This window comes from Nothobranchius furzeri, chromosome 2 (assembly GCF_043380555.1).
Source record: "Nothobranchius furzeri strain GRZ-AD chromosome 2, NfurGRZ-RIMD1, whole genome shotgun sequence".
NCBI classification, from domain to species: domain Eukaryota; kingdom Metazoa; phylum Chordata; class Actinopteri; order Cyprinodontiformes; family Nothobranchiidae; genus Nothobranchius; species Nothobranchius furzeri.
Window position 1 is genome coordinate 10,816,024 of NC_091742.1, and position 14,128 is coordinate 10,830,151.

The 14,128-nt window shown below is 39.5% G+C and overlaps 1 protein-coding gene across 2 annotated transcripts in view; it reads left to right on the forward strand.

Annotated features, from left to right (window-relative positions):
* LOC107377757 (E3 ubiquitin-protein ligase TRIM9) overlaps window positions 1-14,128 on the forward strand; it is a 64,059-nt gene that overhangs the window by 47,366 nt on the left and 2,565 nt on the right. Inside the window, exons 4-11 of one of the 2 annotated variants that reach the window (XM_015947582.3) lie at window positions 2,491-2,601; window positions 3,991-4,144; window positions 6,991-7,071; window positions 10,885-11,048; window positions 11,299-11,437; window positions 13,117-13,241; window positions 13,321-13,499; window positions 13,719-13,881. In XM_015947582.3, coding sequence (XP_015803068.1) covers window positions 2,491-2,601; window positions 3,991-4,144; window positions 6,991-7,071; window positions 10,885-11,048; window positions 11,299-11,437; window positions 13,117-13,241; window positions 13,321-13,499; window positions 13,719-13,881 — 1,116 coding nt within the window. The remainder of the gene's footprint in view (window positions 1-2,490; window positions 2,602-3,990; window positions 4,145-6,990; window positions 7,072-10,884; window positions 11,049-11,298; window positions 11,438-13,116; window positions 13,242-13,320; window positions 13,500-13,718; window positions 13,882-14,128) is intronic. The other variant, XM_015947583.3, reaches the window with a different exon arrangement.

Consider the following 14,128-nt stretch of genomic DNA (forward strand, 5'->3'; position numbering starts at 1 on the left):
TACCATAAGTGTAGGGAATGCTGTGTATGACTCATCTTTGTTTGTCATCTAGAATCTTCGATCGGTGATCTGTAACTGGCCAAAGCTGTGAAAGTCACGGAACGGCAGTGAGAATGTAACTTTTTAGAAAAATGGCCTGCAGTAACCAAATTTGACCACAAGATGTCACACTTACTTCGTTCTCTCATATTGCACCTTTAAGTCCCTTTATCCTTTCGACCACAGGAGTCAAACTTCAGTCCTCGAGGGCCGCTATCCCGCATGTTTTAGTCATTTTTCTTTTCCAACACACCTGATTTAATCAGCAGGTGATTAACAGGCTTCTGGAGAGCCTGATGAGCTGCTGCATGGGTGAATGAGCTGTGTTGGAGCAGGGAAACAACAAAAAGATGCAGGATACTGGCCCTCGAGGACCGAAGTTCGACACCCCTGCGTTTAGACGCATTTATGGAATTTAGCTGGAAAATATGAATACGTTCAAATTAAAAGTTAACAATAAACATTTTTACATTTGTAAATTATAACCCTCATTGTTCAAAATGAGTGAAAATTGCAAAAAAGACCATCTTTCCTTGTATTTTTCACGGAGTGAAAGATTTAGGGTAAACATGGTAAATTCTGACGATGCTGACAAACTCAGTTGTCCACCTAAACACTGGAGTGGAACTGGTCACGTTGGCAATGTGTCTGGTTTCCAATATTCGCTTTGGGTTTCATTTCACGTGCACGTGGAACGTATCGGAACGTGTCGGAAAAACTCTGGAGCAGTTCTGCAGGAGCGTTTCGGAGGGAGCTGATGGCAGAAGGAAATTTAAATAAATATGATTTTTATCCACTCGTCACACCTCGTGTTTCCTACGCTGGGTTGTTCAACAACGTGACCTGAAATAATAATAATTATAATTATGGTGAAAACATGTTTTCCTATGCAAAGTGAGACTTTTCAAATGCTTAAACAAATCCACAGCCTGACATCATTTTAAAGTAACATTTATCTGTATTATTTCAATCATTTTCAAATGTTGGTTATGTTTAAATGTTCACTCGCATTTTGTGATATTTATCTGTGAAAAGTGCTACATAAATAAAGTTACCTTAGTTAAGAAACATTAGCTGAGATGTTTATATCCATTTTAAAATCTAGTAATGTAATTAAATAGTAATGTAACAAAATTAAACTAAAGTAATGAGTCAAGTTCCAGCTTTTAGGGAGGATTTTAGTGTTAATATCTTAAAAGCCTTGGTATTTTATTAGAAAGCAGCACTAAAGTTGACAAAATAAACTTAAACTAAAAAAATATTATAATATTTGAGTGTAAAGATAAATGTTTACCTTGCATTGTTAACATAAAATTATTATTATTATCAACTCATTATAGACTATTGATACAAATTAATAAGAAAATGCTAAAATGAAAAATAAAGTTTTTTTTTAGTTGTTAAAGTGTTAAATTAATAGATATTATAGATTTATGGTCAAATAAAAAGCAGGAATAAACATTTTCATAGATTATTGAATTGATTATTTACAGTTTTCTTCATGGTCTTCATTCATCAGTCTCCACAACGAGTTGACAGGTGAATAATTAACTCTGATCTCATTAACCATCAAGCAAACCAGGCGACTAATCACAGCGACCCGGTCTAATTAACTCTGTTCGTTCAGCCGTCTGACGGTTTACAATATTAATTATATCTGAGTCCCAAATTCCCAAGATGTTTTCCGTTTTATCTCAAAATTTCTGCTTCAAATTGGATGTAAGTTTAGTAGAAATGGCGAAGTGTAGCTTTTATTCTGAGTAGACAAAATAAGGATTGTAAATGTTCAGATATTTGTTGTACTGAGGTTCAGAGTTGTGTGTTTATGCGAAAACCTTCAGATTCCTGTTGTTATTTTGTAGAAGTTGCAGGAATTATTTGTGCTTCACTTGTGAAATTAAAGCGTAATCCTGCCAGCATCTAACTCGACTTCTCCGGCCAGTTACAAACACCTGATCCCCACTTTAAACCCGCTTCCACACACACGGACGTGCTTGAACAGGTTTCCAGGGGGAGGACATCTGGAAACATCTGCCGAACATCAATGAAAATTCTATAGAGGCGTCAAACTCAAACGTGGGATCTAAACCACAAATGAAAAGTATTTATTCTGGAAATAATTAAAAGGAGGCCTAGACTAAACTAAAGAGACAACAGAAACCAGAATTTATTGTTTTTGTTTGTGTTTTTTATCCAATTTAATAACTTGATTCAAAACATCTGCATTTCTTCACGGACTTTTAAAATGAACTCTAAACTTAACTTGTGCAGACGTCTGCAGCATCTTCTGATCTTTATGATTAAAATTCAGAAACAGCGTCAGAAGCTGCAGTTTGCTCTGGACTTTGTGCTTTTGGGATCAAAGGTGTTCTTTGTATTAATTCATAACAGGTTTAATGCTTTCCTTCCTTTTAACTCTTAAAACCTAAGTAGTTGAATTCGTGAGTCCAGGTGGTCCGTGACCAGATCACCCACTGCACCATGAAGCTACGACAGACCACCGGCATGATGGAGTACTGTCTGGAAGTCCTGAAGGAGAACGACCCCAGTGGTTTCCTACAGGTATCTCACCTGAACAGTGTGCGTGAAACGTCTCATATGGGATTAAAAGGAAAAACCAGTGAAATAATTGGTCAAATTGGTGATTTTTTGCTGTCTGGTAACATTGTAAATGTGTTATTCTTACCTGGTGAAGTGATTACGATTGAAAACAAGGATGAAGACACAAATAAACCAAAGATTGACTTTATTATTTAACCATTTAAAGCTTGAAATAATAATAATAACTAATTTAAAAACTATTTATAGTTTAATGTTGATATCAGTTTTATAATATTATGTAGTTATTTGACAACTTACTAGCAATTGATTAATAAAACTGGGCCTCACCACCTGTAGCACCTCCACCAGGGGGCAGTAGACATGCACATGGCAGGTTACTGATGAAGGCACTAATCCTGTTGCTCCGTCTGGATGATTTAAGGATTTCTGCAGATGAGCATCAGAGCTGTCATTTGAGCTGAAATTATTGATAATTTACTTGTTGATTTATTTGTTTATATTCTGGTGGGTCTTTTTTTTTGAAAAATAAATTCCTAAATCAGAAGTTGACTGTGAGAGCAGCTAAAAACACAACTGGAAACTAAAATGCACTCCTGAAATCATCTTTGTCTTCTTTAACGCGGATCTGATTTGCTTAAAATAACTAATTAATTCACTTTTTTTGTCACCTGCAGCTTTTCTTGCACATTTTAATGAACAGTGAAATATAAAATGCAATATTTTCCAAAGTCAGAAGGAAAACTTTAGGTTCAAAGAAGAAGGAAAGTTTCTTCCCAAAGACAACATTTCCGACCCAAAGCTTCCTCAGCGAACATATAAAAGAATCAGACATTTCTCCAGAAAATTCCCAACTCAAATCTAAACATCTTTTAGTATTTTTTATGCAAAACTTGCCTGGTAGCATTTCACAGAAGCTGACTTACACTGTAGAGGATGATGCTGTTAGAGACCATCCTCCATTACTTATAAATATTTTATAACGTATCGATTTCTGCTTCTTTTTCTTTGCAGGGTCTGAGTTCTTAACCGGAGCTCTTAAGGAGCCAAAGCTGGTATTAGAGTCAAATTTAAGCTCAGAAACATGTAAATTCACAACAGTTTGAAATAATCTAACATCAAACATGCCGTTAAACAACACGATCCATTTCAAAGCCCGAGGATACATTTCTAAATCTTCAGCTTATGATTTTGCCTCCGAAGAAACGCTCGTCACTTTAGTTTTGCAGCTGAATGCAGCTTAATGTAATGCTTTCTTTCATCTTGTATTTACTTCAGCAGGGGGTCTAATTCAGACTTTAATGTGCTCTAATGTGCATTTGTAAGGCCGGCGGGCTCAGAGGTGTGCTCTCATCTTCCTGAAACATTTCAAATTTGCATTTCTGTTTGTAGATCTCAGATGCTCTCATCAAACGGGTGACGTTGTCTCAGGATCAGTGGGTGAAAGGGGCTCTGGAGCCCAAGGTTGGCCCCGACTTCGACCTCACGCTCAACACCGACTCGCTGCTGCAGACCATCCTGCAGCTGGACTTTCACCAGGGCAAAGGTGAGCTCACTGTGGCGTTTCTCACATACAAGCACAATGTATACATGAGAGCGCTCCCTCCTGGGTAGATCCTGGCTGCCGTCCACACGAGAACAACCTAAGACAGTTGTCTTATTTGTGTCATGCTCACTCAACGTGCTAGAGTGCCACTTTCAGGCCTGGCATAGTTACTGCAATACTTTCAGTCCTTCATGTTGTTTTCATGTGGACGAGGACATTTTTAGAAACAGTTTTGTGGTTTAAAGAATGTTTTTACAAACGACAAATGTTTAAAATGTTGCTGTTTGTCAGTTTTACAGCTCTGTAGCGCATTTTTGTTAAAATTAGGGAGATATTATATTTTTAATATCCAGAATATTAACGTTAAATAGCCAAAACGAATGTTAAAACAGGCAGGCATATTCCCTGTTGCTACCCAACAACCAGTTCATATATATATATATATATATATATATATATTTAAAATTCCCACTTTATCCTGAGAGGAAGTGCTCTGTCTGTGGCTGCATCCAGTAAAAAGAAAAAAATTCACCTATTTGAATCTGAATTCAGCATTTATTCAAAAGACGTAGCCATTTCTTACCATTTACTTCCGTCTGGACAAGCTGATGATTTCAGCCTTCAGACGCAAACATCTGCAGGCCGAGCTGCACTTGAAGGAGAGTTTCTCTAATTTGAGCTCCAGTCAGGCTTGTTAGGAAGCAGCCAGGCTTTGATCAGCCCGCCTTTGTTCTTTCAGGCTGGCGACATGAAACGGTCGCCCTCACACACCCCACCAATCATCCAGAACAAAGCGACACAGTTTAAAGATTGACAATCAAATTTTCTCCTTTAAGTTTTTAATCTTTGACATCCAGAGCATCCGCATGCCGTAGGAGGTGTTCTCATTCACAGAGAAACTCAGAGTTCTCAGAAGCGAAAATGTTGCTTTAGGTCTCAGAGTTTAATGTGTTGCAGTTTGTAAGTGCGGGAGCCTGCAATTTCTTCAGTTCTTTACTAAATATTAGTCTTTAATTGACTAAGGGTGTGAGGCTTTATTTCTTTCAAATGCTTTGTGGTTTTGTCTTGTTTTAATTACAATGAATAAAACAGAAGGTACGATATATCAGTTTTAAAGGAGGAAATGATAAGAAAGAAGATCACAGTCCAGGGAGACAGTTTGTCCACGCAGATCAGTGTCAGGTTCGTTGGCAGATCTGAAGCGTGACTGAGAGTTCTGTTGCCCAGACGCGGAGAGACGGAGATAACCGGCATGGTTATTTCCTGTAGGTGTAGCTTGAGGGTTTAGGGGGCTGGTAAGCCTGGAGACTCGATACAAAGTCTGGTGAGAACGATGACTGAGCAATGAATGAAACGCCGGCACTTCCTTAAGTAGTGTTGGCAGGAATGAATGGAATGCAGTCAGCTGGAGGAGTTCGTGACAATCAGAGTTTCTTTTGTTCATGCATCACCTTTCTAGTTTATAAACACTATTTTAAACATCGGTCAACGTTTTCCACCATTTGGTGCATAACATCTGTGAAGCGTAGCGCTCAGCTAATAGCTGCAGTGACAGCCAACGGTTGTCTTTCCACTGAGCGCTGAGTGGCGCGTCTTGGATGCGCCCCAGAGGCGTAGTGTTGCAAAGCTAAGCTAAATTTATGCTTCAGGTCTACTTTTTAAATGTTACACTTCCAAAACATGTCAAGCTCAGCAGTTCAAATCAGGCCAGACAAGAAATCACATACGGGAGCAATGTAAAAAACGGCAAGTTCCTGTTGCCGATAACCATAAAAAACATGTCATTATCTGTGACACCTCCTTGGCGAAGCTAACAGGAACTCTAAATAAACAACAGACCTTTTAGATACATGCTGCCATGTTTCACCTTCCTTGTTATCACGTCATCTGGCAAAATCATGCAAGGTGTTGCAGTTCTCCGGCAATTTTGTGATCTTGCGAGACCGGCTGCACAGAACACTTTTGCGGTCGCCGTGCGTCGGCAACCCTCCTGTTATAGGGACGTGCTGCTGAGGTTGCAGGGAAAATGTGTCTATCACTCGTAAAGGCGAGAATGATTCATTTGAAACTCCACTATGAACAGGAGCTGTACACATTTCAAGCAGGATTTATAAACCCCAGCTGGTAATAAAAGAGCTGGCAATGTTGCTAGAGGGCACTTCACAGTTGAAGATATAGTTTCTGGCAGAGGATAACAATGCAGGCAGACAGATTACTTACACAAATCACAAAGTTTGCTTTGTTATTTCTGCTAAAGGATGCCTAAATATCAGCAGTCTAGTTTATAAACACTGTTTTAAACAACAGTCGACCCTATGTGAATTCTCTCTCAAGGATGTCTGACCGGTCATTTCTAACCACCACAACAAACGGGAGTTGTACACAATGTTTCAAGCAGTATATATAAACCCCAGCTGCTGGTACTGAAAGAGCCGAGGATGTTTATAAACTGTGTTTCAAATGATGGACAGACCCTGAAGTCTTTTAAGGGCAAATAGCTTTTCTCAAACCCAACCGGTCACAAAATAAGATTTTGGTTTTAAGATGATTTTGTATTAAAACTCTGTTCGTTGTTCACAACCAGAAACAACAAACTCTTACGTATAAAAAATTCATTATATATGGCGCCATCCAGTGGTGGAATAATTTTCATATATGAAAACCATCATGTTTTATTAGAAATAACCATTTTGTTCATTCTTATCATCTTTGGTGAAAGCCGTCGTTATTCCTCTCTACTGAATTCATTTGGACCCCCCCCCCCCCCTCCGCTTTTACTCTCTGCTGCCATTTTCTGTCCATGTGCTGTCGTCCTAAAACACCCAAACCCAACCTCCTATTTCCAGATGTGCAGGAGAAACCGTTAATGAATCAAATGCAGGCAGCAGACAGTGGTGAGGCTGAGCAGGAGGCGGAAAGCCCAGGAGGTATTTCTGAGACTACTTCTCACAAAAACCCTTGTTTCCATTTCTTGGATGTATTTTGTCTTTCCTTCCTCATTCCTCAGCCCCGATAGGCCTCACGGACACGCAACGGTCTTCTTGTCCCACAGCGTCTCTGTGGTCCTTTCTCTGTCACTGCATGTTTTTCTGTTTGTCTTCCAGCTGCTCTCCAACACACAGTCGCTCTGCAGAACAGGGCTGATCAGAGACACTAACTAGTCACCAATTGTGTAATTCTAATATACTCTTTTATCTCTAATATATGTGCATTGTATATTTAAACACACACACACACATATATGTGTGTGTGTGTGTGTGTGTGTGTTCGTGTAAACACAGTCTATATATATATATATATATATATATATATATATGTATATATATATACACACACATATATATATATATATATATATATATATACACATATATATATATGTATATATATATATATATATATGTGTTTATATATATATATATATATATATGTGTATATATGTGTATATATATATATGTATATATATATATATATATATATATATATATATATATATATATATATATACACACACACACACACACACACACACACACATATATATATATATATATATATATATATATATATATATATATATATATATATATATATACAAACACATATATATATATATATATATAGGGCTGGGCGATATATCGATATTTTTAAAATATCGGCGTGATTCTAAAACAAGATATAAGATGACTTTATATCTTTATATCGATATAACTGGTCAAACTGCTATGCTAGCGACATGTTGCTCCGTCTCTAAGCGGCTATTACATGTGTTCTTACAAGTTTGCTCAATCTGAGAGCCTCTGGGTAAATGTGCTGCTCTAAACTTTGCATTAGGCATCCTGGTTTTTAATTATTTGAGGACTTTCAACGTCAACAGAGTTGTTTATCCATCCTGCTTGTGCGGAGAGACGAGTCAAACCCCTCCCTCCCCTGTGTAATGAGGAAACAACTACGGAAAGCCGGAGTGGCCAAATTACCACAAAAGGTCAGGTTTTCACAGCATCTGTCAGCATTCCGTCGTGGGGTTTTTAGTTGCTTGCAGCTCAAGGCTACTAGGGCGTCAGATTCAGATAACAAGAATTTGTTTGGGTCAGGCTGAGATAATTTTCCTCTCTGCCTTCAGTCTTTAAACTGATCATTCCAGTCCTTCAGTGAAGCCAAATTTGGGTTTTTAAACCTGTCCATACCGTCCGGTGACTCTCTCCGAGATGACATCCATTTTGCGCACTAATACCGGTATCGCAGCTAGAACATTGTCCAGCTTACGATTCACCTCGAGTAACGTCACAGTCTGAGAAGTCTCCACACGGACGGTGCTTTCCGTGGGTGCGGGTCGCCCTCCAATTGCTCCCGTCTTCCCAAATTTCCAGAACACCAGATATCCTCCCACTCCAATCAGGAGAAATCCAGTGATCATCAGGCCGAATATCCACACGTCTTCGATATCCTTAATGGACAGCTGGCTGAGGCATTTGATCTTCCACTCCTTCCAGGAATCCAACATATATCCCACCGGGTGTGTCCCCGTGAACATGTGGGAGCCCCCTGCTCCGTTCTCATTGTTGAAAAAATCTTATCGATCGCATTGAATGACCAATTTATCAAATCCATGGTTAGTAAAAAGTTTTTCAGAAGAAATGCAGAGAAGCGCTCTGTGGGCAGACAGGACAAAGAGCCTTGAGAAAAAAAGATAAGGGAGCGAAAGAGGGAAGCATCTGTACTCCTCGAGTGCCTGAAGAAGAAAAAAGGATATGCTATGCTAGTAAATACTCCATGTAGCGCTAAATATAGATTTACATCTATATTTTAAAGGTGGTGTAGACTTGGCTTGTCTTCGTCGTTTATCATTTTATATTAAATAACTTGGGGCACCACCCAGTTTTGTCTGTGTGAACTTAATATTTATATCTTCTCAATGTAATCAGTCTCAAAGTTAACACCACATTTTAATCTGAAAGCTGAATTCTTGTCAGAATGTGCCGGCTATTCTCGAGATCGCTAGGCAATGATCAGTTGATGAAAATGATGGTAAGTTTTGTGAATTTATTACAAACATCAGTTGTGACACCTGACAAAGAGAACCAAACACAGCTTATTGTTTCATGCATGAGAATAAGTAAGTGGATAAACACAAGGCTTTATGGCAGTGCTATGACATAACTAGTCTGTAATAAAAAGTGGAAATTTGGTGACACATAGGATTATAGTAAATATTAGGAATAACTTCTGTAAGGAGAACAAGTGAGCATGTGTGTGTGTGTGTGTGTGCGTTCCTATGGGTATAGGAATACAGGAGGGTGTGTGTGTGTGTGTGTGTGTGAATAAGGATTCGTGTGCAGCAGAGAAAGAAGATAAATTTTGAGGGATAAACGAGAATTTGGATCGAAAATAACAAGCCATAAAAGTTTAAGTCTGAATTCACTAATCGGGCTTAGCAGGAAAAGTCAGCCAGCCAATATATTTACATATCTGTGTGATGTTATATAAAACAGCTGATTTATTGCAATTAGTTGTATGCTTAACAGATCTACTAACCCATCTTGACTCACAACAGGGAGTGTTGTTGTTGGTTTAGCATCCAGGAAACATCAGAGAACGTCTCGGTTAGCAGAAGCTAGCTGTTAGCATTAGCAACTTCACACGGCCGAACTCCTCCAGGCTTCTGTTATTTGTAGAGACAAAACATCAACGACGCACAGCAAGAGTCAGTGGTAGTCGTGTTGGTGTTAGCCAATCAGAGGCTGGATGTGATAGTCTGCCGTCCTGTGCTCCCCTCTGCTTTGGCAAACTTCTCCTTCCTGAAACAGAAGCGCCAGAGCTTTTTCCTCCAGAGCTCGACTCACAAGGCATTGATTTCTTCGAGAGACCACAGATCATTTTTTTCAAATACTCCTTCATTTAACAAAGTTTGAGCTAATTTCTGAGCATTTTGTGCAAATTTACCCGTCTTCTGCTTTAGCTTATTACCATAATACCTGTCATCATCTAAGTGTTCATAGAGATGCTCCTAGATGCACAAATTACATAATAAACAAGTCGTCTGCGTAGTTCGAGCTCTGAAATGGAAACGGGAGCTCAGTGGGAGTCTTCTGTGAAATAAATAAGGTTTGGGGGTAAAGAAAGCACAGAAAGAGAACATCCTGCTGCAAACGATGAAAATAAATCATGAAAGTGAGTCTAAACGTGTGTTGTGTAAATCCTCTCGTGACGTTCCTTCTGTCAGGACTGCTGCCTTCCCTTGTGTCTTTCACAAATATCTCATTTATCAGATAAATGCCCCAGAATGTAAAACAGCAGATTTGTGGTTTGTGTGTCTGATTCAGAGCCTTCTGGGATCCGGTTTTCACCCGCATGAGGTTTAAACTGATATGCTGCTTCTAATCATCACCTGGTTTTATTTCTACCTGTCTCTGCTGTTTGACATCCAGAGCCCCCTCTTGCCTCCTGCTTCAGGCTGTTTAACCATGCCTGGTGGAAGCTTATATCAGTTTAACCCACTTCTGCACCTCAGACTGTTAAATGTTTTCACATGACCCAGTTTAAGCCTCCACCTATTCCCAGTTGTTTTCCTCTGAACCTGGATTTTCTTCTCCCACCAGTCTCTTTTTTTTAATCCCCCACCAGAATCTCATTAAGGCTCCTGTTTTCCCCTTCAGCCAGCCTGATGATGACGGTTTATCCTCTAATCCTAACCTCTATACCTTCCTCCATCTCTCAATTAATGCTTCACCTTAACCCAGTGGAATCCGGACCTGCAGTACCTGCTGCTCCCCTCCTGCAGCTGGAGAAGTGCTGCACCAGGAACAACAGCGCCACCCTGGCCTGGAGGGTAACTGCGCCTGCAGCGACCCCCACCGAGGGCTACATCCTGGAGCTGGATGATGGAAACGGAGGACAGTACAGGGTTGGTCACTGTGTGGAAAACAGATCGCAACCACTCACAAAACTGAATCACGAGAGAATCACGTCATTCTTGCTCTTGTAGCTTTTATTATTAAACATGCTGCTCACTAGAAAGGTTATCTGATTAATCCTGTCACAAGTAATGCCTGCATCCATCTCATGTATTATGCACGAGACATAAAGTGTGTGTGTGTGTGTGTGTGTGTGTACACATAAGCTGCATCTGTAATGATGTAGTGCGATTCCCTCAGGAGGTGTACGTGGGGAAGGAGACCATGTGCACGGTGGACGGGCTGCATTTCAACAGCTCCTACAACGCCAGAGTGAAGGCCTACAACACCGTCGGAGTGGGACCGTACAGCAAGACGGTGGTGCTGAAGACTTCTGATGGTGTGTGTGTGTGTGTGTGTGAGTGAGTGAAGACGTTCAACAGGTTAGCTTATTGCTGCCAGAACAACAATCTGTAGATAAAATTATTTTGTTTCTCTACAAATGGAAATTTTATTTTTGCTTTCTTATGAAAATGTGCTCAAATGATGTTGAGGAGTGAGTAACTTTGAACTATGAGAACAGAAAGGAAACGGTGGAGAGGGAAGTGATACAGAAAAAGTACTTTTGACTCAAACTAGAACAGCTGAAGGAAGAAACGATATAAAAACAACAACAAGGAGGGAAATAAATTTAAAAAATGACGATTCTTCTTTAAAACTTATACGTTCACACTAACTCTCCTTGTCATCAACAATAGCAGTCGGCTTAAGAGCGTCTGCCTTCTGACTGATGAGTTTATCCCTCCTGCTCCTCCTCTCCTCTCCCTCTTTCCTCCATTTGAGAACTGCAGCTTGACATTGTCAGGACCAATGTGCTTCATCAAGTCTCTGTTCTGTTCAAATATGACTTGTTTTATTATTTTCGCCCCCGATGCAACACTAATGCTGTCGTTTTGTTCTAAACTCACTTAGATTCTGTTCCACAGATTTGTAAAAAATACACAAACTCTATAAAGTTGTGCTTTATTTAATAATCTGTTTAATTACTTATATTTTAAGTGACTTCACAAATGAGGGCATGACTTGCATCTGTTCAGGTTATATTAAGTGAGAAAGAAAGGTTTTTTAATAGTTTTTTTATTTTGGGCTATAAGGGTTATTTTCTATAATAATTTTATTATTTTGTCATAGTAGAAAGAATAAGTCGGCTTTTTAAAATAAAAGAGTTCATAAAACGTTAATTTTTTTGTTTTAGGCATGTTGCACATCAAAATTTACTTTATTGTATTTTTCTTTGTCAAACGTGTTTTCAATCAGAAATGTGTCATTAAAACGGCCTCTTTATATCAGATTTGAAGATTATTGACAGCTGATTGGTCCATCTATGTTTTTGAAACCAAAGTTTGTGTAGAAGTGCCAAATACTCAGGAAACTGGTCAGTTTTTAACTTTTTAATAAAAGTTGAAGACAGCATCACTGATCAGTTAGCTAAAATGATTTTAACCTTTTTAATCCCTATTTATATTTTGGAAGAGTTATTTTATATTTATTTATTTGTGGGGCATCCATTTCTTTTAATTAATATTTAATGGGGATGCACCGATCTATCAGCCACGATCTAGGGTTTTTTTCAAGATCGGTTATTGGCCAAAAACTGCAATCGGTGCACCGCCAGTCAGTGTCAAAGCAAATCATAGCTATAGAACAATGTTTGGAACAAGTGTGTCGAAACCGTTACAAAAGTTTCGTTTTCAAAATGAGAAAAATGAAAGTCTAAAGGAACAAATATGATTCAAACAGCAATGCTCAGTATGGTCATTTATATTTGAGAACATTACCTCATGTCCAGTTGAAACTGGTGTTGTTTCGTGAGTATTCATATTGGTTTTCTCAATGAAAGGAAAGTCAAACATTGACGTAATCTGCTTTTAGTTGAGACAAAATCGGAATCGGCAAGTCTGGTTTTTCTCAAGATCGGCCAAAAACTGCAATCGGTGCACTCCGACATCTCGTTATGTCAGTTAGACCCTCTTGGTCTCGATCCAAACATCGGCTCTAACTGTTCCTTCCTCCTCGCAGTGGCTTGGTTCACCTTTGACCCCACCTCGGCTCACCGGGACATCGTCCTGTCTAACGAAAACCAAACCGCCTCGTGCAACAGCTACGATGACCGCGTGGTTCTGGGGACCGCTGCCTTTTCTAAGGTGAGGCATCTCAAAGTCCTAAAAAGTTTCACAGCGACATGACTCGAGATTTAAGTTTCCACGCCCCTTCGCCTCTCAGGGCGTCCACTACTGGGAGGTCGGCATCGATCGCTATGACAACCACCCAGACCCAGCGTTTGGGGTGGCGAGGATCAACACCATGAAGGAGATGATGCTGGGGAAAGACGACAAGGCGTGGGCCATGTACGTGGACAACAACCGCTCCTGGTTCATGCACAACAACTCCCACACCAACAGGTACGTGGGACGGGTTTTGTTTTTGTTTACAAACGACGGTTTGAGTTTATCTTGCATCAAAATGATTGTTGATTTACAAAAATAAAGAGGACATCTAAATGCCAAACACATTAAAATGAATGTTTCAGCTTTTACTGAGCTACTTTGATGTTTCCTACATATTTTTCCCACTAGGGTTCAAAAAGTAGAAAGTGACCTACTGTATGTGTGTGTATGCAGGGCGGAGGGGGGCATCACTAAAGGCTCGACTGTGGGCGTCCTGCTGGATCTGACCAAACGGACTCTAACGTTCTACATAAACAAGCAGCAGCACGGCCCCATGGCCTTCGAGAACCTGGACGGTGTCTTTGTGCCTGCCGTCAGCCTCAACAGAAACGTACAGGTAGGTGTGGAGAGTTGGTTTTATGTCAAAGACATCAGAAGCGCATGAAATGGACTTTAAATTTTCATTTTTAGCCGATTATGGTTGTAAAAAAGCTTTTTTGCAGAAACGTGAACAAACTGGTGTGAAATCAGCAAAATACAAATAGACAAGTTCGGTTGAGGTAAAGAAAATTATCCGGTAAAAATGTGATTAATTTTACTGGTTTTATATCAAGACAGAAACAGAGACTGAAATCTGAAATCCT